General features: G+C 45.7%; 1 protein-coding gene across 1 annotated transcript; it reads right to left on the reverse strand.

Moving 5' to 3' along the window:
- Window positions 1–1,216: 1,216 nt before the first annotated feature.
- On the reverse strand, window positions 1,217–1,985 carry LOC123756239 (skin secretory protein xP2-like). Its single transcript, XM_045739317.1, has 2 exons — window positions 1,916–1,985; window positions 1,217–1,563 (listed from the first exon to the last, which is right to left on the reverse strand). The coding sequence occupies exons 1-2, from the start codon at window positions 1,983–1,985 to the stop codon at window positions 1,217–1,219; spliced, it is 417 nt and encodes a 138-aa protein (XP_045595273.1).
- Between the last annotated feature and the right edge of the window lie 21,026 nt (window positions 1,986–23,011).

Consider the following 23,011-nt stretch of genomic DNA (forward strand, 5'->3'; position numbering starts at 1 on the left):
ATCTTGAGGTTATCTTGAGATGATTTTGGGGCTTTTTAGTGTCCCCGCGGCCCGGTCCTCGACCAGGCCTCCACCCCCAGGAAGCAGCCCGTGACAGCTGACTAACACCCAGGTACCTATTTTACTGCTAGGTAACAGGGGCATAGGGTGAAAGAAACTCTGCCCATTGTTTCTCGCTGGCGCCTGGGATCGAACCCAGGACCACAGGATCACAAGTCCAGCATGCTGTCCGCTCGGCCGACCGGCTCCCGTTAAGCATTTTTGTTTAGAAAGGTCAAAATGAACTTCTATATTCTGCTATTATTTTTCGGGTTGAAAAAATAATTAGCGTTTTATAGCGAGCAACACATATTTACACACATATTCCGACGCTCACAATACATCACTCTTACACCAAACTTGAGGAAAAAAAATACTAGCAAACTAAAAAAAACTAGTTTCCTTTACATTTCAATATCAGTCACATTTTTTAATCTTGTCAGGCAATGTTTATCACACGGCCGGGGACAGGAAGCCTGTCAATCATGCCGACGTACTAGATGTAATCAGATGCAATCTTACAGCTATGTAATCAGAAGCATCATGAACAAGGAAACGTCCGCAGGCTTCTGGACTTGCCCGAGAGTCGAACCCGGGACCGCATGCTTATGAGCCGGCATTGCTTATCTCACAACGACAATGACTGCGGGAGATTATATTCTTCCATTCTGAGGAAAACCTACAAACCGTAAAACTCCAACAAGAATAAAGTATATAATTTTTCACTTCAGAAAAGCGTACTGTGCAGCTTATCATGATGTAGATAAGACTAAGCAAATTGCAAGAATGAACGTCGATTAGAAATGAAAGAAGGTGATAAAGGAAATGATGAAAGAAGTGATTTCTTTGATAGCAGGTTGAATAAATGTATAAATTGATTATTCAATGATGAACTATGAATTGCGTATTCCACTTATTCACACCAAAAGAAAGAGAAATATATCTGAGGCATTAAAAATATTTCTTGAATACGGTTTTTGAGGCAATGCTCGTTAGTGGCAATGCTCGTTAGTGGCAATGCTCGTTAGTGGCAATGCTCGTTAGTGGCAATGCTCGTTAGTGGCAATGTTCGTTAGTGGCAATGCTCGTTAGTGGCAATGCTCGTTAGTGGCAATGCTCGTTAGTGAAAACGAGCGATTGTGATATGAAGCCGTTCACGATGTCTCTCTTAGTATGTCTATGGTGCCTCGTTTGGTGCCTCTGTTGGTGCTACTTTTGGTGCCTGAGTTGATGCCTCTTTTGTTGCTTCTGGTGGTGCCTCTTTTTGTGCCTCAGTTGGTGCCTCAGTTGATGCCTCTTTTGTTGCTTCTGGTGGTGCCTCTTTTTGTGCCTCAGTTGGTGCCTCAGTTGATGCCTCTTTTGTTGCTTCTGGTGGTGCCTCTTTTTGTGCCTCAGTTGGTGCCTCAGTTGATGCCTCTTTTGTTGCTTCTGGTGGTGCCTCTTTTTGTGCCTCAGTTGGTGCCTCTTTTGGTGCTTGTATTGGTGCCTCTTTTGGTGCCTCAGTTGGTGCCTCTGTTGGTGACTCTTATGGACACAAATAATAGTTAAACATCACTATTATAATCATAGTCTTTTAAATTCACAAAATGTTCATCATTAGCAAGGATTGTTCGTCAGGACCTGAACGATAGAGTAGGATCAGGAGGGATGGAAGGAGGATCAGTAGGAGTATCAGGAGGGAACGGAATAGGATCAGGAAGAGTATCAAGAGGGATCAGGGAGCATCAGAAGGGAAAGGAGGAGAATGACATCCACGCCTATGAGGCACGAATGGTCCCCCAAGCCTATTTATAACAGGGAACCCAATAATCCCCAGGGATTCGAACCCAGGAGCCCATAGAGTCCACCATATCCCTGGGCTACTTCGCACTCTAACCACACAGCCAGCGATGGCCTGTTAGTGAAGGACGATCCTGTGTCTCTTTGACATAGGTTCCCCTGGCCATGATCCCGTACTCTGTATTCTCCAGAGATATTTCGTCGTGTCGTAGAACATGCGAATTGATATCTAGTACGACCCCTAGCATGGTCACACATCTTTATTTGGTAGTATACTTCTGTGGCATGTTTTGATGTTAGAACTGGAGACGAGTTTCGTTACTGCCTGATGTGGAGAAGAGCTTCGTTACTGCCTGATGTGGAGAAGAGCTTCGTTACTGCCTGATGTGGAGAAGAGCTTCGTTACTGCCTGATGTGGAGAAGAGCCTCGTTACTGCCTGATGTGGAGAAGAGCTTCGTTACTGCCTGATGTGGAGAAGAGCCTCGTTACTGCCTGATGTGGAGAAGAGCTTCGTTACTGCCTGATGTGGAGAAGAGCTTCGTTACTGCCTGATGTGGAGAAGAGCTTCGTTACTGCCTGATGTGGAGAAGAGCTTCGTTACTGCCTGATGTGGAGAAGAGCTTCGTTACTGCCTGATGTGGAGAATGGCCTTGTTACTCTCCAAACTGGTAGTGAACTTCGTTAAGAGAGAGAAAGAGAGAGAGCGAGAGAGAGAGAGAGAGAGAGAGAGAGAGCAAGCGAGAGAGAGAGAGAGAGAGAAAGAGAGAGAGAGAGAGCAAGCGAGAGAGAGAGAGAGAGAGAGAGAGAGAGAGAGAGAGAGAGAGAGAGAGAGAGAGAGAGAGAGAGAGAGAGAAAGAGAGAGAGAGAGAGCAAGCGAGAGAGAGAGAGAGAGAGAGAGAGAGAGAGAGAGAGAGAGAGAGAGAGAGAGAGAGAGAGAGAGAGAGAGAGAGAGAGAGAGAGAGAGAACAGAACCAACACAAACAAGAACAAAGACAGCATGACTAATAAACGATGCTGACAAACACGCGAACCTGCTAAAAACACACCACCACTTACACATAAACAGTGTCAGAGAATTAGACACACAGCTGAGGATACAGTCACACATACAGAGTTACACACAGGCAAAAGGAGAAGTTGGCGTGACACACACAGGAACACATATACATAAGGTTGAGTACCTTGAGTGTAGGATTAAACTACACCTGATGTTCTTCAGCTAAAGTTTCAGTGCAGGTGGATTATGTAAACAATAAAAAAAAATTCAAAATATTTAATGACCAAGATGCATGATGATTTCCTATTAGATAATAGAAATAGGAAATATATATAGTGACTCTGATCAATAACACACAGACAATCACACAAAAATGATTGTGATTTTTTATCACATAATTTTATGTGAATTATCTCATTGATGAATTATCGTTAATGAGATAATTCACTGGGGCTGTGAGGCGAGCTCGAACCCGCGACCAAGGCCTTGCCAAGCCGCATACTATTATGTATATCATATTAGTGTGTATCTGAAGTAGTACAGTGTAGAGTTATTTTACCCTTTTACCCGAGTGCTTGTGGGTCATACGTAAGACTAGCTTCAGTAGGGACCTCCAGACTTACTGTGACTTCAGAAGAAATCCGGTTGTAAGACTTATTAAAGCGTTTCGATGGTACAGTGGTAGAGTAAGTGGCTGGCAATGCCTTGGTCGCGTGTTCCCTCACTGCCTCAGTGGATTTTCTCTATTGAGAAGTGTGTGATATATGCAAGTCAACACCAAACCAAAGCCGACGTGTCAAATAGTTATAACTATGAACGAAAGTTTCTATTTACAGTTAAATAATTATTATTCTCTAACTTTGTTTTATTGATTCTCAAACGTTTTCAAAAGTCAACATTTTCTAATGACCTTTGATGTTTACCTCAGTCTAAAGCTGTTTATTACGAGATTGTATTAAACTATTTAATTAAGCAAATTTTAGATTTGCATATGTTGAAACACGAGGTCTTTTTCCTTGCGGCTAGAAAATTAACATGTGGATATCTGGTCAATAATTGTTGCACCCACCATCCATAAAATATACTAAATAATTACAAATATACGCCACTTTTTATTTCATCATTTACAAATTGAAGTGTAATTAAACCTTTAATATATATATAACGTAAAAAATAATTTATTTGGGATCAGATGTATATTTGTACTCATTCAGTGTTGACAGACTTATTTAGTGTTTCATTATTGTTTTGTGAATGGTGTACTTATTCATCACGTACAGCACACGGATGATGAAGTTTATCATTACATATCATCTTTCAGTTTAATGTATTTAGAGCATATATTTAGAAAGCATCATTGAGTGCGTGAGATGTTTTTACTATGATGTCGGCGAATGAGAATTAATTGCATCCGTGCAAGAGTCACGAGAATTGGGAAAAATTTCAGTGACAACCTGGTAGCCTTGAATTGGCTGGTGATCTTGGCAAGGCCACTTTATTATATTAACTAATTTGAGGGCCACAGACGTGTTGGTTCCGACACACACGTGCCAAGTAGAGTGTCACAGACGTGTTAGCTCCAACACACACGTGCCAAGTAGAGTGTCACAGACGTGTTGGTTCCGACACACACGTGCCAAGTAGAGTGTCACAGACGTGTTAGCTCCAACACACACGTGCCAAGTAGAGTGTCACAGACGCGTTGGTTCCGACACACACGTGCCAAGTAGAGTGTCACAGACGTGTTGGTTCCGACACACACGTGCCAAGTAGAGTGTCACAGACGTGTTGGTTCCGACACACACGTGCCAAGTAGAGTGTCACAGACGTGTTGGTTCCGACACACACCTATCACAAGCAGACTGAGATGACGATGTACATATAAAAAAGAGTTAATTTCCTCGCAGGTTGTGAATGTCTTTTGTATGATGTGTTTCGCTTGGGCAAATATAATCCAATTTACAATGATATCCAATGCTGCCACCGGCAACCAGGGGTTAATTTTTCTTTATAGCTATCACACAGATACACAAAACTATCCTAAAAATTATGATTTGAGAAATGCAGGTGTATTTACGACCTGCCAATTACATGAATCCATTTACTTGCATCTTTAGCTCAATATGTTCCATAGCACACTAGTGCCTATGACCCCCAACAACTACTCACGCTTCACAATTCGTTGATTTCTATATTTCTTTAATTGCTGATTCCTGACTTTGAAATCTCTCTTATAACCATTCTGCACAATTGGACTGTGTTATTTACTTCAATACATCAATTATGCTCGTTTTGCATGCAGTCCACTCTTTTTTTTTTAATCTATACATTTATCCTCAAACAATATATCATTGACCTCTTATTTCCTTATTAACATATGAACAAGCCTTTCAGATCCTCGTATAACCTGTGTAATGATTTGAAATTCGTTAAATAACTAGTGTAAGACTTTTAATCCCTTGAATAAACTATGCAAAAGACTTTTAATCCCGTGTATAAACCATGTAAAAGACTTTTAATCCGCCTTCTAAAACCTGCACACAGGATTACTAAATTCTGGAATAATATTCTGTGTACAAGTCTAAAATTTTTAACACTTGAACAACACCAGTGATTAACAGAGTCCCGTAATTAACTTGGACCCCCTTTAATCCTGTTATGGAAAACTGATTGGACGTAGCAAGACGACTGGAACCAAATAGATGAGAACACAAAAGATCCTCATGGATAAAAAAAAAAATTGTATAACAAATTCACGGATTGCGAGGCATTTATAGGCCCAGGAAAAGCGAAAACAGATTCAGGTTACGAGCAAATGGGACATATGTAAGACCTTACTATGTACCAGGGAAATGATATGCCGACACACTATTGACACAAGTTATTTTTGTAAATTTATAAAGTGATTCAAAAAGGAGATGCGATGGACCTCAAGGGACTAAAAGCACCATATGAGTGCTTCTCAACACAACATATCCAAGAGGAAACATATCCAAGAGGAAGCATATCCAAGAGGAAGCATATCCAAGAGGAAGCATATCCAAGAGGAAACATATCCAAGAGGAAACATATCCAAGAAGAAATATATCCACGAGGAAACATATCCAAGAGGAAACATATCCAAAAGGAAACATATCCAAGAGGAAACATATACAAGAGGAAGCATATACAAGAGGAAACATATCCAAGAGGAAATATATCCAAGAGGAAACATATCCAAGAGGAAAAATATCCAAGAGGAAGCATATCCAAGAGGAAACATATCCAAGAGGAACCATCTTCAAGAGGAACCCTCTTCAAGAGGAAACATATCCAAGAGGAAGCATATCCAAGAGGAAACATATCCAAGAGGAACCATCTTCAAGAGGAAGCATATTCAAGAGGAAACATATCCAAGAGGAAACATCCAAGAGGAAACATCCAAGAGGAAACATCCAAGAGGAAACACGCGCAGAAAGACAGAACCGGTCAATCAGGTTACACAAGAGTCCACCATACACGTTGAATTGATATTTAGATAAACTAAATTGAACTTAGATAAACTAAATTGAACTTAGATAAACTAAATTGAACTTAGATAAACTAAATTGAACTTAGATAAACTAAATTGAACTTAGATAAACTAAATTGAACTTTGACCACTAAATTGTAACACTCGCCTGAGCCTTCTGGATCTTAAGTACTAATTTGAAATGCAAATTAAAGGAAGTGGGAAGAGGCAGGAGAGATAAAATAATTTATATTTTTCTAAAATGTGTGATCAAGTTGAATGACGGTAGAGGTAGCTCATGAACATGGCTTTACAAAACAAAGTGGATTATTTTGCATATATATAACCATAAGGTTAAGATGGCTTTACAAAACAAAGTGGATTACGTTGCTCATATATATCCATAAGCTCAAGATGGCTTTACGAAATAAAGTGGATTAGGTTGCACATAAATATCTAAGCTTACGATGGAATAACAACACAAGACTTAAGAGTTTGTATATAGAGGCAAAATATGTAATAGAGGTTCTAGAAGAGGTACAGAGGGACTAGTAAAGAGAAAAACAGCAACAAAATCATCAGTAGAGGAAGGACCACATACGTGAGACTCAGAATATAAATAGTTAAACACAGAAGTAATAAGAAAAATCCATGCTAAATATCCAGGATAAAAATATAATTATTTTTAATTATAAAAATATAATTATTTTTATCAAAGATTATATAATAGCCACGATAAAAGAAAAAACATTAAACTATTGCACAGGTAAATCAAAGAAAAAATATTTATTAAGGAATAAGTCTTGAGAGTAAATTTGAGAAAAAAAACAATTAAAATGGAACAAATCACAAAAAGGAATGTCGGTCAGTAAACAAAAGTTGTAGGACGTAAGTTCTAAGAGTAGAACCTGAGAGCCACAAAACGTACAAGACACGCTTGAGTAAGAACCCAAGAACTCTTGAGAGAGAACCCAACAACTCTTGAGAAGGAACTCAACACTTGATGTACAGAAGTAGCTACTGAATTAAATGCATTGCAAGCTTGTGGAACCAAGTGTTGCAAGCTGCGGAGCAATTATTTTTTTTTGCTTGTTCAACATTTGATTCGAATGTATATAAATATGGTTACAACAAGAAGATTTTGAGACAAATCCAATAAACATTTTGAATCCGAAATGCGACAATAAATAAGAGGTGTGATGATGTCGACGCCATCTGTTGAGCACACCTGACCCCAATTCTTGTTCCCCGGTGGAAGGCTGTGATGATATCGACCCCCCGTGTGGTTTCTTACTAATCACATTTTACTCCTAAAAAGTGATGTGGGTGTTATCTTGGTCGATAGGAACCTGTTCATCCCAGCAGTCCTGAACGTCGGAACTCAAGTTCTGAACTCAGTGTGTTGCTGGAGACCTCTGCCAGTGTGTTGCTGGAGACCCCTGACAGTGTGTTGCTAGAGACTTCTGCCAGTGTGTTGCTGGAGACCCCTGCCAGTGTGTTGCTGGAGACCTCTGCCAGTGTGTTGGTGGAGACCCCTACAAAGTGTGTTGCTGGAGACCCCTACCAGGGTGTTGCTGGAGACCCCTGCCAGTGTGTGGCTGGAGAACTCTTCCAGTGTGTTGCTGGAGACCCCTGCCAGTGTGTTGCTGGAGACCTCTGCCAGTGTGTTGCTGGAGACCCCTGCCAGTGTGTTGCTGGAGACACCTGCCAGCGTGTTGCTGGAGACCCCTGCCAGTGTGTTGCTGGAGACCCCTACCAGTGTGTTGCTGGAGACCTCTGCCAGTGTGTTGCTGGAGACCCCTGCCAGTGTGTTGCTGGAGACACCTGCCAGTGTGTTGCTGGAGACACCTGCCAGCGTGTTGCTGGAGACCCCTGCCAGTGTGTTGCTGGAGACCCCTACCAGTGTGTTGCTGGAGACCCCTGCCAGCGTGTTGCTGGAGACCTCTGCCAGTGTGTTGCTGGAGACCCCTGCCAGTGTGTTGCTGGAGACCTCTGCCAGTGTGTTGCTGGAGACCTCTGCCAGCCTGTTGCTGGAGACCCCTGCCAGTGTGTTGCTGGAGACCCCTGCCAGTGTGTTGCTGGAGACCTCTGCCAGCGTGTTGCTGGAGACCCCTGCCAGTGTGTTGCTGGAGACTCCTGCCAGTGTGTTGCTGGAGACCCCTGCCAGTGTGTTGCTGGAGACCCCTGCCAGTGTGTTGCTGGAGACCTCTGCCAGTGTGTTGCTGGAGACCCCTGCCAGTGTGTTGCTGGAGACCCCTGCCAGTGTGTTGCTGGAGACCCCTGCCAGCGTGTTGCTGGAGACGCCTGCCAGTGTGTTGCTGGAGACCCCTGCCAGTGTGTTGCTGGACACCTCTGCCAGTGTGTTGCTGGAGACCCCTGCCAGTGTGTTGCTGGAGACCCCTGCCAGTGTGAGGCTGGAGACCCCTGCCAGGGTGTTGCTGGAAACCCCTGCCGGTGTGTTGCTGGAGACCTCTGCCAGTGTGTTGCTGGAGACCCCTGCCTGTATGTTGCTGGAGACCCCTGCCAGCGTGTTGCTGGAGACGCCTGCCAGTGTGTTGCTGGAGACCCCTGCCAGTGTGTTGCTGGACACCTCTGCTAGTGTGTTGCTGGAGACCCCTGCCAGTGTGTTGCTGGAGACCCCTGCCAGTGTGTTGCTGGAGACCCCTGCCAGGGTGTTGCTGGAAACCCCTACCGGTGTGTTGCTGGAGACCTCTGCCAGTGTGTTGCTGGAGACCCCTGCCAGTGTGTTGCTGGAGACCCCTGCCAGGGTGTTGCTGGAGACCCCTGCCAGTGTGTTGCTGGAAACCCCTGCCGGTGTGTTGCTGGAGACCTCTGCCAGTGTGTTGCTGGAAACCCCTGCCAGTGTGTTGCTGGAGACCTCTGCCAGTGTGTTGCTGGAGACCCCTGCCAGTGTGTTGCTGGAGACCCCTGCCAGCGTGTTGCGGGAGACCTCTGCCAGTGTGTTGCTGGAGACCCCTGCCAGTGTGTTGCTGGAGACACCTGCCAGCGTGTTGCTGGAGACCCCTGCCAGTGTGTTGCTGGAGACCTCTGCCAGTGTGTTGCTGGAGACCCCTACCAGTGTGTTGCTGGAGACCACTGCCAGGGTGTTGCTGGAGACCCCTGCCAGTGTGTTGCTGGAGACCCCTACCAGTGTGTTGCTGGAGACCCCTGCCAGTGTGTTGCTGGAGACACCTGCCAGCGTGTTGCTGGAGCTAGACCCCTGCCAGTGTGTTGCTGGAGACCCCTACCAGTGTGTTGCTGGAGACCTCTGCCAGTGTGTTGCTGGAGACCCCTGCCAGTGTGTTGCTGGAGACACCTGCCAGTGTGTTGCTGGAGACACCTGCCAGCGTGTTGCTGGAGACCCCTGCCAGTGTGTTGCTGGAGACCCCTACCAGTGTGTTGCTGGAGACCCCTGCCAGCGTGTTGCTGGAGACCTCTGCCAGTGTGTTGCTGGAGACCCCTGCCAGTGTGTTGCTGGAGACCTCTGCCAGTGTGTTGCTGGAGACCTCTGCCAGCCTGTTGCTGGAGACCCCTGCCAGTGTGTTGCTGGAGACCCCTGCCAGTGTGTTGCTGGAGACCTCTGCCAGCGTGTTGCTGGAGACCCCTGCCAGTGTGTTGCTGGAGACCCCTGCCAGTGTGTTGCTGGAGACCCCTGCCAGTGTGTTGCTGGAGACCCCTGCCAGTGTGTTGCTGGAGACCTCTGCCAGTGTGTTGCTGGAGACCCCTGCCAGTGTGTTGCTGGAGACCCCTGCCAGTGTGTTGCTGGAGACCCCTGCCAGCGTGTTGCTGGAGACGCCTGCCAGTGTGTTGCTGGAGACCCCTGCCAGTGTGTTGCTGGACACCTCTGCCAGTGTGTTGCTGGAGACCTCTGCCAGTGTGTTGCTGGAGACCCCTGCCAGTATGTTGCTGGAGACCCCTGCCAGCGTGTTGCTGGAGACGCCTGCCAGTGTGTTGCTGGAGACCCCTGCCAGTGTGTTGCTGGACACCTCTGCCAGTGTGTTGCTGGAGACCCCTGCCAGTGTGTTGCTGGAGACCCCTGCCAGTGTGTTGCTGGAGACACCTGCCAGCGTGTTGCTGGAGACCCCTGCCAGTGTGTTGCTGGAGACCCCTACCAGTGTGTTGCTGGAGACCCCTGCCAGCGTGTTGCTGGAGACCTCTGCCAGTGTGTTGCTGGAGACCCCTGCCAGTGTGTTGCTGGAGACCTCTGCCAGTGTGTTGCTGGAGACCTCTGCCAGCCTGTTGCTGGAGACCCCTGCCAGTGTGTTGCTGGAGACCCCTGCCAGTGTGTTGCTGGAGACCTCTGCCAGCGTGTTGCTGGAGACCCCTGCCAGTGTGTTGCTGGAGACTCCTGCCAGTGTGTTGCTGGAGACCCCTGCCAGTGTGTTGCTGGAGACCCCTGCCAGTGTGTTGCTGGAGACCTCTGCCAGTGTGTTGCTGGAGACCCCTGCCAGTGTGTTGCTGGAGACCCCTGCCAGTGTGTTGCTGGAGACCCCTGCCAGCGTGTTGCTGGAGACGCCTGCCAGTGTGTTGCTGGAGACCCCTGCCAGTGTGTTGCTGGACACCTCTGCCAGTGTGTTGCTGGAGACCCCTGCCAGTGTGTTGCTGGAGACCCCTGCCAGTGTGAGGCTGGAGACCCCTGCCAGGGTGTTGCTGGAAACCCCTGCCGGTGTGTTGCTGGAGACCTCTGCCAGTGTGTTGCTGGAGACCCCTGCCTGTATGTTGCTGGATACCCCTGCCAGCGTGTTGCTGGAGACGCCTGCCAGTGTGTTGCTGGAGACCCCTGCCAGTGTGTTGCTGGACACCTCTGCCAGTGTGTTGCTGGAGACCCCTGCCAGTGTGTTGCTGGAGACCCCTGCCAGTGTGTTGCTGGAGACCCCTGCCAGGGTGTTGCTGGAAACCCCTACCGGTGTGTTGCTGGAGACCTCTGCCAGTGTGTTGCTGGAGACCCCTGCCAGTGTGTTGCTGGAGACCCCTGCCAGGGTGTTGCTGGAGACCCCTGCCAGTGTGTTGCTGGAAACCCCTGCCGGTGTGTTGCTGGAGACCTCTGCCAGTGTGTTGCTGGAAACCCCTGCCAGTGTGTTGCTGGAGACCTCTGCCAGTGTGTTGCTGGAGACCCCTGCCAGCGTGTTGCTGGAGACCTCTGCCAGTGTGTTGCTGGAGACCCCTGCCAGTGTGTTGCTGGAGACACCTGCCAGCGTGTTGCTGGAGACCCCTGCCAGTGTGTTGCTGGAGACCTCTGCCAGTGTGTTGCTGGAGACCCCTACCAGTGTGTTGCTGGAGACCACTGCCAGGGTGTTGCTGGAGACCCCTGCCAGTGTGTTGCTGGAGACCCCTACCAGTGTGTTGCTGGAGACCCCTGCCAGTGTGTTGCTGGAGACACCTGCCAGCGTGTTGCTGGAGCTAGACCCCTGCCAGTGTGTTGCTGGAGACCCCTACCAGTGTGTTGCTGGAGACCTCTGCCAGTGTGTTGCTGGAGACCCCTGCCAGTGTGTTGCTGGAGACACCTGCCAGTGTGTTGCTGGAGACACCTGCCAGCGTGTTGCTGGAGACCCCTGCCAGTGTGTTGCTGGAGACCCCTACCAGTGTGTTGCTGGAGACCCCTGCCAGCGTGTTGCTGGAGACCTCTGCCAGTGTGTTGCTGGAGACCCCTGCCAGTGTGTTGCTGGAGACCTCTGCCAGTGTGTTGCTGGAGACCTCTGCCAGCCTGTTGCTGGAGACCCCTGCCAGTGTGTTGCTGGAGACCCCTGCCAGTGTGTTGCTGGAGACCTCTGCCAGCGTGTTGCTGGAGACCCCTGCCAGTGTGTTGCTGGAGACCCCTGCCAGTGTGTTGCTGGAGACCCCTGCCAGTGTGTTGCTGGAGACCCCTGCCAGTGTGTTGCTGGAGACCTCTGCCAGTGTGTTGCTGGAGACCCCTGCCAGTGTGTTGCTGGAGACCCCTGCCAGTGTGTTGCTGGAGACCCCTGCCAGCGTGTTGCTGGAGACGCCTGCCAGTGTGTTGCTGGAGACCCCTGCCAGTGTGTTGCTGGACACCTCTGCCAGTGTGTTGCTGGAGACCTCTGCCAGTGTGTTGCTGGAGACCCCTGCCAGTATGTTGCTGGAGACCCCTGCCAGCGTGTTGCTGGAGACGCCTGCCAGTGTGTTGCTGGAGACCCCTGCCAGTGTGTTGCTGGACACCTCTGCCAGTGTGTTGCTGGAGACCCCTGCCAGTGTGTTGCTGGAGACCCCTGCCAGTGTGTTGCTGGAGACCCCTGCCAGGGTGTTGCTGGAAACCCCTACCGGTGTGTTGCTGGAGACCTCTGCCAGTGTGTTGCTGGAGACCCCTGCCAGTGTGTTGCTGGAGACTCCTGCCAGGGTGTTGCTGGAGACCCCTGCCAGTGTGTTGCTGGAAACCCCTGCCGGTGTGTTGCTGGAGACCTCTGCCAGTGTGTTGCTGGAAACCCCTGCCAGTGTGTTGCTGGAGACCTCTGCCAGTGTGTTGCTGGAGACCCCTGCCAGAGTGTTGCTGGAGACCCCTGCCAGCGTGTTGCTGGAGACCTCTGCCAGTGTGTTGCTGGAGACCCCTGCCAGTGTGTTGCTGGAGACACCTGCCAGCGTGTTGCTGGAGACCCCTGCCAGTGTGTTGCTGGAGACCTCTGCCAGTGTGTTGCTGGAGACCCCTACCAGTGTGTTGCTGGAGACCCCTGCCAGGGTGTTGCTGGAGACCCCTGCCAGTGTGTTGCTGGAGACCCCTACCAGTGTGTTGCTGGAGACCCCTGCCAGTGTGTTGCTGGAGACACCTGCCAGCGTGTTGCTGGAGACCCTTGCCAATGTGTTGCTGGAGACCCCTGCCAGCGTGTTGCTGGAGACCTCTGCCAGTGTGTTGCTGGAGACCCCTGCCAGTGTGTTGCTGGAGACCTCTGCCAGTGTGTTGCTGGAGACCTCTGCCAGCGTGTTGCTGGAGACCCCTGCCAGTGTGTTGCTGGAGACCCCTGCCAGTGTGTTGCTGGAGACCTCTGCCAGCGTGTTGCTGGAGACCCCTGCCAGTGTGTTGCTGGAGACCCCTGCCAGTGTGTTGCTGGAGACCCCTGCCAGTGTGTTGCTGTAGACCCCTGCCAGTGTGTTGCTGGAGACCTCTGCCAGTGTGTTGCTGGAGACCCCTGCCAGTGTGTTGCTGGAGACCCCTGCCAGTGTGTTGCTGGAGACCCCTGCCAGCGTGTTGCTGGAGACGCCTGCCAGTGTGTTGCTGAAGACCCCTGCCAGTGTGTTACTGGAGACCCCTGCCAGTGTTTTGCTGGAGACCTCTGCCAGTGTGTTGCTGGAGACCCCTGCCAGTGTGTTGCTGGAGACCTTTGCCAGTGTGTTGCTGGAGACCCCTGCCAGTGTGTTGCTGGAGACCCCTGCCAGTGTGTTGCTGGAGACCTCTGCCAGTGTGTTGCTGGAGACCCCTGCAAGTGTGTTGCTGGAGACCCCTGCCAGTGTGTTGCTGGAGACCCCTGCCAGGGTGTTGCTGGAAACCCCTGCCGGTGTGTTGCTGGAGACCTCTGCCAGTGTGTTGCTGGAGACCCCTGCCAGTGTGTTGCTGGAGACCCCTGCCAGGGTGTTGCTGGAGACCCCTGCCAGTGTGTTGCTGGAAACCCCTGCCGGTGTGTTGCTGGAGACCTCTGCCAGTGTGTTGCTGGAAACCCCTGCCGGTGTGTTGCTGGAGACCTCTGCCAGTGTGTTGCTGGAGACCCCTGCCAGTGTGTTGCTGGAGACCCCTGCCAGTCTGTTGCTGGAGACCCCTGCCAGGGTGTTGCTGGAGACCCCTGCCAGTGTGTTGCTGGAGACCCCTGCCAGTGTGTTGCTGGAGACCCCTGCCAGTGTGTTGCTGGAGACCCCTGCCAGGGTGTTGCTGGAGATCCCTGCCAGTGTGTTGCTGGAAACCCCTGCCGGTGTGTTGCTGGAGACCTCTGCCAGTGTGTTGCTGGAGAGTAGAAGTGTTGCTGTGGCACCGTGACAATACTGTAATACTGTAGAGAACTGGTCTATGATATCCCGAGAAAGGTGAACTCGCCGGCGTGAGGACCATATGAGACAGAGTAAAAAAGGAAACTTTGTGTGTTGTACGACAAAAGATAGAAGTGGACTCACTGGGAAAGACGAGTGCAGACGTTATATAGTGTCCTGTGGGAAAGTGACACCTGCAGTGTTATGATATTTACAACTCTGTATATATATATATATATATATATATATATATATATATATATATACATATATATATATATATATATATATATATATATATATATATATATATATTAGGAAGTACACTTGGTGAGGGTTCTCTGTAGCGTTGTTTACCTCCGTTTTTCTTTAGATGATAATTAGATTATTGATTCATCGTAACCACAGGAGAGGAATCCTCTATGACTATGCTGGTGGATGATGTGAAGTTGATGAGAAGACTCAGAACAGATGAAGATCGTAAGATACTTCAAGGCAACTTACTTCAGCAGCAGAGTTGGTCCCAAGAATGGTAACTAGAGTTCAATACAACTAAGTGTAAGGTGATGAAAATGGGAAAGATTCCCCGAAAAAGTTATGCTAGCTTAACGTAACAACGTAACGTAAAAAGTCCTTGGAATTCATATAAGACCCATCCTAACTCCAGAGGCATATGTAAACAGCATAACATCAGCAGCACCTACAACTGCACTGTATGTCGCCTACGAGCGAACAGTCTTAGACAATGAAACCTCGTTGTTGGAGCCTCATCTAAGGAATGAAAATGAGTAAGAAAATTTTAAAAGGTTTTGTTTATTGAAACGAGGCTCGTCTTTGAATTGGGAAGGACGGGGTACAAAGAAAGACTGAGAGAAAACACTAGACTGAGTGACACAAGCAAAGGGAAGAGAGAGAGAGGGAGAGAGAGAGAGAGAGAGAGAGAGAGAGAGAGAGAGAGAGAGAGAGAGAGAGAGAGAGAGAGAGAGAGAGAGAGAGAGAGAGAGAGAGAGAGAGAGAGAGAGGAGACATAAAATAAGCAGGGGGGGGGGGGTGATTGACAAAGTAGAAAACTATGCGTTCAAAAAGAATACCAATGGAATGAGAGTGCACAGAAAGAAGCTTGAGAGTCAGATTGGTCATAGTGATGCATTAAAGGTTTTTGTTTGCAAAGCAGTAGTGAGAGAATAGAATAAATTAAATGACCAGGGAGTAGAGGCGAACTTTACTTCATGAAATAAAAAAGCTATGATAAAAGAATAAGACAAAAAAAACATTGAATTAGGCAACCAGCGGGTATAAAGGCTTGGTTCATGAGCTAAACCACGAGCCTTCAGGCAAAAACTACTACATTTTTTATGGGGAATATTTGGGCCAGATATTTTATCTGGCCCAGTAACTAAAGCTACTGGGCCAGATAGAATATCACCATTGATGTTAAAAAAGCAGCACAGACCCTCTGCATACCACTAGCACTATTTTTTAATGTCACTTACAAATGGGGAATTGCCCAGCTGCTGGAAGAAGGCAAATGTGGAGTCATTTTACAAGAAGATGGAGAAGAGGCACTTCACTACACACCGGTGTCACAAGCATCCCTTGGTTGTGATCAAATTGAAAGAGTTATACGGCTGACTCTAGTGTCCTCACCTATAATGAGTTAGGTTTGTAAGCAAACAACAACATGGCTTAAGAGAAGGCAAATCATGCCTGACAAACCTCCTGGAGTTTTATGATGTAACTTAAATAAGGGAAGACAGAGAAGGATGGGGCAGATTGCGTTCTTCTGGACTGCCAAACATCCTTTGATGCAATACCACACAGACAGGAGGTTACTATATAAACTCAATAGGCAGGCGGAAGTAAGCAGAAATGCACCAACATGGGGTAAGGAATTATCTAACAGACAGAAGCCAGAGAGTGGCAGCGAGGGGCGAGAAGTCGGACTATCGTAGAGTTAAAAGCGGAGTGCCTAAAGTATCGGCGCTGTGACCCATATTATCCCTCATTGTGTAATTAACCTCACTACAGGAGTTGAGTCTTATAAGTCGATGTTAGCAGACTAATTTGAACGGTTGAGACAGATGAGGATTGTAAGTCTACAAGATGACAATCAAGCCGGTCCGATAAATGGCTGCTAGAGTTCAACACCAGCAAGTGTATGGAGATAGAAATGTGATCAAGAGCCAGGAGACCGGTAGGCCAATACACGATGAAAGGATTCTACTTCTATATACTGGCTAGAGAAACTGACAAGAGAAGACAACACCAAACCTAACTGCAGAGACTTATATAAACAGAATAACGCAAGCATACTCTACGCTAGGAAAAGTCAGAACTCAAATAAGGAGGCTCTTAGATCACTGTATACTGCTAATGAGGCAAGTTTTAGAGTATGCTGCCCCATCGTGGAGCTTTCATCTAAAAAAAACGCATAAGGAAGCTCGAAAGTTTGCAACGAGACTCGTCCCAGAGTTGCGATGGAGGATTCATGAACAGAGACTGAAGGAACCAAATCTGACGACGCTATCAAGGAGGAAAGAAGTTGGAGGGGGTTGGGGAAGGACATGACACACCCGAATAAAATACTTATATTGACAAGAATAAATTGATAGATAGATTCAATACTTAGACTGAATTAGTGTAAATACTGACAATGAATACCAATAGAACAAGGGCGCACGGATCGTAGCTTGAATCTTATTTGTGTCATAGTGATGTTGGAATGTTTTATTTTAGCGTCAGGGGAGAGAGAGAGAGAGAGTGAGAGTGAATGAGAGAGAGTGAGAGTGAATTAGAAAGAGAAAGAGAGAGAGAGTGAGAGTGAATGAGAGAGAGTGAGAGTGAATTAGAAAGAGAAAGAGAGAGAGAGTGAGAGTGAATGAGAAAGAGAAAGAGAGAGAGAGAGAGAGAGAGTGAGAGTGAATGAGAAAGAGAAAGAGAAAGAGAAAGAGAGAGAGAGAGAGAGAGAGAGAGAGAGAGAGAGAGAGAGAGAGTAAAGGGAATGACCAAAAGTAGTAAGTTGAAGAGTCAAACAAACTTCACAATTTTAACAACAGGTATGATACAGAAATAGGTCAGTAGTCAACCGGCAACTCGAAATGTGAATTCCCAAGAGCTAGAATTTGGTCCTATAGGCACAGATAATTGTGTGCACGCATACACATTAAAAAAAAAAAAAAACACCGACACACGCACAAACATACACAAAAAACACACGCACAAACATACACAAAAAACACACGCACAAACATACACAAAAAACACACGCACAAACATACACAAAAAACGCGTGCACAAACATACACAAAAAGCACACATACACACGCACAAACTTACACAAAAAGCACACATGCACACGCACATACACAAAAAGCACACATACACACGCACAAACATACACAAAAAGCACACATGCACACGCACAAACATACACAAAAAGCACACATGCACACGCATAAACTTACACAAAAAGCACACATGCACACGCACAAACATACACAAAAAGCACACATACACACGCACAAACTCACACTGAAGGAATGGTCCAACAAATAGTTGTTAGAGTTTAATCCAAACAAATGTTAGGTAATGAAGATAGGTGTTGGGAGCAGGAGGCAAGATTCCAGGAATCATTTGGGAGATGAAATTCTTCAAGAATCCGAGAGCGAGAAAGACCTGGGGGTTGATATCATGCCAAACCCTTCCCCCTGAAGCTCACATCAAGTGGACACTTGTATACCACATATGTCAGACCAATCACGTAGTATGCAGCTCCAGCATGAAGTTCATATCTCATCAAGCATAAGATTAAACTGGAGAAGGTTCAAAGGTTTGCCACCAGACTAGTACCCGAACTGAGGGGCATGAGCTACGAGGAGAAGCTCTGGGAATTAAACTTGACGTCACTGGAAGACAGAAGAGTTCAGGGAGACATGATCACTACATACGAGAGTCTGAAAAGAATTGATAGGGTAAATAAAGACGGATTATTTAGCACAAGAGGCACATACACTAGGGGACATAGGTGAAAATTTAGTGCCCACGTGAGCTACAGAGACATTAGAAATATTTTTTGAAGTGTCAGAGTTGTTGACAAATGGAATGCATTAGGCCGTGATTTACACTTGAAACTCCATACAGAGTTTTAAGTGTAAATATAATTGAACACAAATGGCTCATGAACCTGTACGCCAGTTGATTGACAGTTGAGAGGCGGGATCAAAGAGCCGGAGCTCAACCCCCCCGCAACCACAACTAGGTGAGTACAGCTAGTTGAGCACACACACACACACACACACACACACACACACACACACACACACACACACACACACACACACACACACACACACACACTTAACAAGAGGAAATCCTGCTCACAGCACAGAAGCACTCCTCTCCGCTCCAATCTCCCGTAACTTTTCCACATATTTCCATTTCACGCTTCCTCATATTTATGCGATTTTCTGGTGGTAAAAAAGAATAAGAAAGAGCATCGCTCTCCAGCAACATCGGCAGCAGCGGACGCCAACGAGAAGAATGGAAGAGCGGCCATTCACTCTGAAAGCTGAGACCAATGCACCCAAATGGAAGAACAAAAAAATAATTGGGTTTTTGGAGCGAGAAAGATAATTAAATTGGATGTGTCGCAGACCAAACAATTTGGGTAAATAAACAAAAAACGTTCTCATTCGTCCCTCAGATTTCATTCCAATGAAGGAAAAAAAATTGACGGTAAACAATCATTTTTTCTGATGCAAAAGGACAATAGAGGAGAAATATCCATAAAATGCTAAGGTTTCTTTGTGTCATTTTGCAGTGATGGGCGCGGATAGTGACGAGCGCGGACGATCAGGCTTCTGGTTCTTACTAATTTGCTCAGGTTGGCAGAAGACAGCGACGCCAGTCAAACCCGTTTAAGTGAATGAACGAGAGAGAGAGAGAGAGAGAGCCAGCCAGCGAGAGAGAGAGAGAGAGCGAGCAAGAGAGAGAGTGAGAGAGAGAGAGAGAGAGAGAGAGAGAGAGAGAGAGAGAGAGAGAAAGAGCGTAGTATTCTGACAGGAAGATAAACATAAAACGTAGCAGTCGACTTCAGTATGAAGACTGAGCCCTACTTTGTGTTTTCACAAAATACCTCCCAGTGAAACTTTCAACTGCTTGAACAGTTTTGCAAAATTTGCCAAAAAAAAAATCAAATGACTAAGATTGGAAATTCTTGTAGCAAGGTTGAGGGAATTTTCTGCATAAAAGTGATATAAATTTATTATCATAGTTCACGTGTCGGCAGAACACAATGTAAGTGCACAAAAATAAAGGTGACCACATGGAGCAGCTTTTGTTTTTACTAAAACTAGACTCATTCATATATATATATATATATATATATATATATATATATATATATATATATATATATATATATATATATATATATATATATATATATATATATGTCGTACCTAGTAGCCAGAACGCACTTCTCAGCCTACTATGCAAGACCCGATTTGCCTAATAAGCCAAGTTTTCATGAATTAATTGTTTTTCGACTACCTAACCTACCTAACCTAACCTAACCTAGCTTTTTCGGCTACCTAACCTTACCTAACCTATAAAGATAGGTTAGGTTAGGTTAGGTAGGGTTGGTTAGGTTCGGTCATATATCTACGTTAATTTTAACTCCAATAAAATAAATTGACCTCATACATAATGAAATGGTAGCTTTATCATTTCATAAGAAAAAAAATAGAGAAAATATATTAATTCAGGAAAACTTGGCTTATTAGGCAAATTTGGCCTTGCATAGTAGGCTGAGAAGTGCGTTCTGGCTATTAGGTACGACATATATATATATATATATATATATATATATATATATATATATATATATATATATATATATATATATATATATATATATATATATATATATTGGTGTATACTGGCAGCAGGTTTTCTTTCAAACATGTTTCATTGAATATGACCGCATATTCTGTATTTATTATTTTCTGGTTTAGGGCTTCTATCCCTCTAACTATTTTCTTAGCATCAGGGCTTAATTGAAATAGGAGTTCTCCAAAACTCATTTTCGTACTTTTAAGGTGAAGAAAAGAAGTGATTTACTATAGAGTGTATTACACTTATTTGTATAATTTGCACGACGTTTCGAACCTCCATGGTTCATTCTCAAGTGAACAGATCTTACAATACTAGTTGATTTTATACCCGCATTAGGTCAGGTACCTGACCTAATGCGCGTATAAAATCAACTAGTATTGTAAGATCTGTTCACTTGAGAATGAACCATGGAGGTTCGAAACGTCGTGCAAATTATACAAATAAGTGTAATACACTCTATTGTAAATCACTTCTTTTCTTCACCTTAAAAGTACGAAAATGAGTTTTGGAGAACTCCTATTTCAATTAAGCCCTGATGCTAAGAAAATAGTTAGAGGGATAGAAGCCCTAAACCAGAAAATAATAAATACAGAATATGCGGTCATATTCAATGAAATATATATATATATATATATATATATATATATATATATATATATATATATATATATATATATATATATATATAAACCTAGAAGGGGTACCACCTCTGGTGCAAGTGTAGGGACCCATAGCCTCGGAGAATAAAATAAAGAGTACTCAGAGAAGACCTTGTGGATCCTCACTAAACACTTTGATATTTTCTTCTCCTACCACCCCTATTCTTTTGATATGTGTGTATATTTATCTAAGTTTATTTGAAAATGTCATTACACAAAAAAAGTTACAATATTGATTACATGCAGGGTACAAGGCTGCTTGTCACAAGTTGAATAGCTCTTCCAGCTCCTCAGATGGCGGGTAGTCGTTGTTGTTGTTAAAGATTCGCTACCTGGAACGAGGTTCCAAGTAGCACGGGCTATGGTGAGCCCGTAGTGGAAAAAAAACTAACTAACATGAGTGACTACAAGGTACTGCAATATTTATGTTATGATTTCTAAGTGTATGTAATGAAGTTGCTGCCAAGTTTTGTCTAGATTTGTGGGGTATTATGAGACTAATAATATATTGTGCCAAGAAGCAGCTGATGTCATATCGATAGTAAACACCTTAGGTGTTGTGTGTTTGGTCAACACAAAACAAGTATCCCCCATTAGTTGTAGCACATTAGGATACGAGTTTACGCCACCCATTAATTAACACTTCCTAAACTGACGTACACTCAAATGGGGCTATAATGGACAGCCAGCGGACCAATGAGAGGCAAAATACCTGTAATGGTTTATAAGTAAACTACTGTACAGTCTTCCATTAAGAATTATGTCAAGTTGGTACTGTGGGTCTTAACTCGCTCCAAAAGTGTCCAATTGACCAGGTGAAACACTTTTATACGAGAACAGAGATGTGATACAAGCAAATCTACAGTCCTCTCCCATAATGTGTGAATTATTGAATAAAGTGTGAAATATTGTATAAAGTCAGCTCCAGTTTAGTCAAACAGTCATCACAGGCAGAGAGGAGTGAATTGCTAATACAAAACATCTAATAAAAACTAAATGACAAACATAATAGGAGGATATGAAGTAAATTATCAGGGGGAAACACCAAGCCATTACGACTATATAGTACTGGGAAGAGGGTCAGGATTAGGATAATAAGAGGAAGCCTCTTTCTACTTCCAGATATGTGCAGTTTGCATGAAGGAGTTTCCTGCAGATGACTGCACGAGTGGTGATGTTGAGAGACGTGGCACTCACAGTGGCGCATCAATGGTCATCATTTGACAGAGGTTGACCTTTGTCGAGGTCGTCTATTTGTGTGAGGATAAAGACAACAATAAACATTAAACATATGAGTGGAAACGGACTCAGGAGGGCAAAGATGAGTTGTGTTGATGGTGGTAGCAAAGTGGTGTTGTTCTAGGAAAAGTGTGGGGGTTTAGTCAAAAGTCTGAGTTTGTTAGTCAAAGTATGTTTGGGAGTTATTTGCAATTCAGATAGGTTAGGGTAGATTAGGGTAAGTTAGAGTACATTAAGTAACATGGGGTTAATGTATATAAGGTTAGGTTAGGTTGGGGTTGGTTAGTTGAGGTAGAGTTATGCTAAGTTGACGTATTTCGGATCTTTACGTATGATTATGGGATTGCATTGTCTTCTTTGGTGAATATCTGGGAGTGGTTGGAGGATGTGTCGTGGGGGAGAGTGGTTTATGTGATTTTTCAGTCGAAGGGCCAGGTTGTTGGGAGGTTTGTACAGCTGGGGGTTTCTTATTCTTAGTGCCGGTGGTCGGAGGCTTGTGGCAAGTCAGCTTGGTGAGTGACATTGGTAAGGCGTGCTAAGGAGTCATTTAGGAGATTGTCCAGAATTATTTCAAACTATTTGTGTACAGCAATAGCTGCGTTATGTTAAATGTTATTCAGTTTAGATGTGCATGAGGTGTGTGTTGGGTCAGCCTTGGGGATGGGTTTGCTTACTTGTGAACAGAATTTAGTCAGGAGTCGGTCCATCGTCTTTTCTTGTGTATTTCCAATGCGAGTGACAAGTGTTTCAACAATATCCGAACTTGTTTCTACGTTTTGTGGGAGAGGATATGACTCTGGGGTTACAGGATTTTCAGTGACAGACATATCAGGTACAAGCAAAGGCCGTGGTACATCATCAACCACATGTGAGGTAGTGGTTGATCATGGATTGAGTTAGGTTGTTGCAATGCACTACTGTATTGCAGGGTGGTGGTGGGGAGAAGC

This window comes from Procambarus clarkii, chromosome 36 (assembly GCF_040958095.1).
Source record: "Procambarus clarkii isolate CNS0578487 chromosome 36, FALCON_Pclarkii_2.0, whole genome shotgun sequence".
Taxonomy (NCBI): Eukaryota; Metazoa; Arthropoda; class Malacostraca; order Decapoda; family Cambaridae; genus Procambarus; species Procambarus clarkii.

What these genes read in the sequence shown, in the direction of transcription:
- LOC123756239 (XM_045739317.1), bottom strand. Translation starts at nt 1,985, where the DNA reads ATGGCCAGGGGAACCTATGTCAAAGAGACACAGGATCGTCCTTCACTA. An exon ending in AGGCCATCGCTGGCTGTGTG is followed by an intron (nt 1,564 to 1,915) that starts GTTAGAGTGCGA and finishes TGTGTCCATAAG; the next exon opens with AGTCACCAACAGAGGCACCA.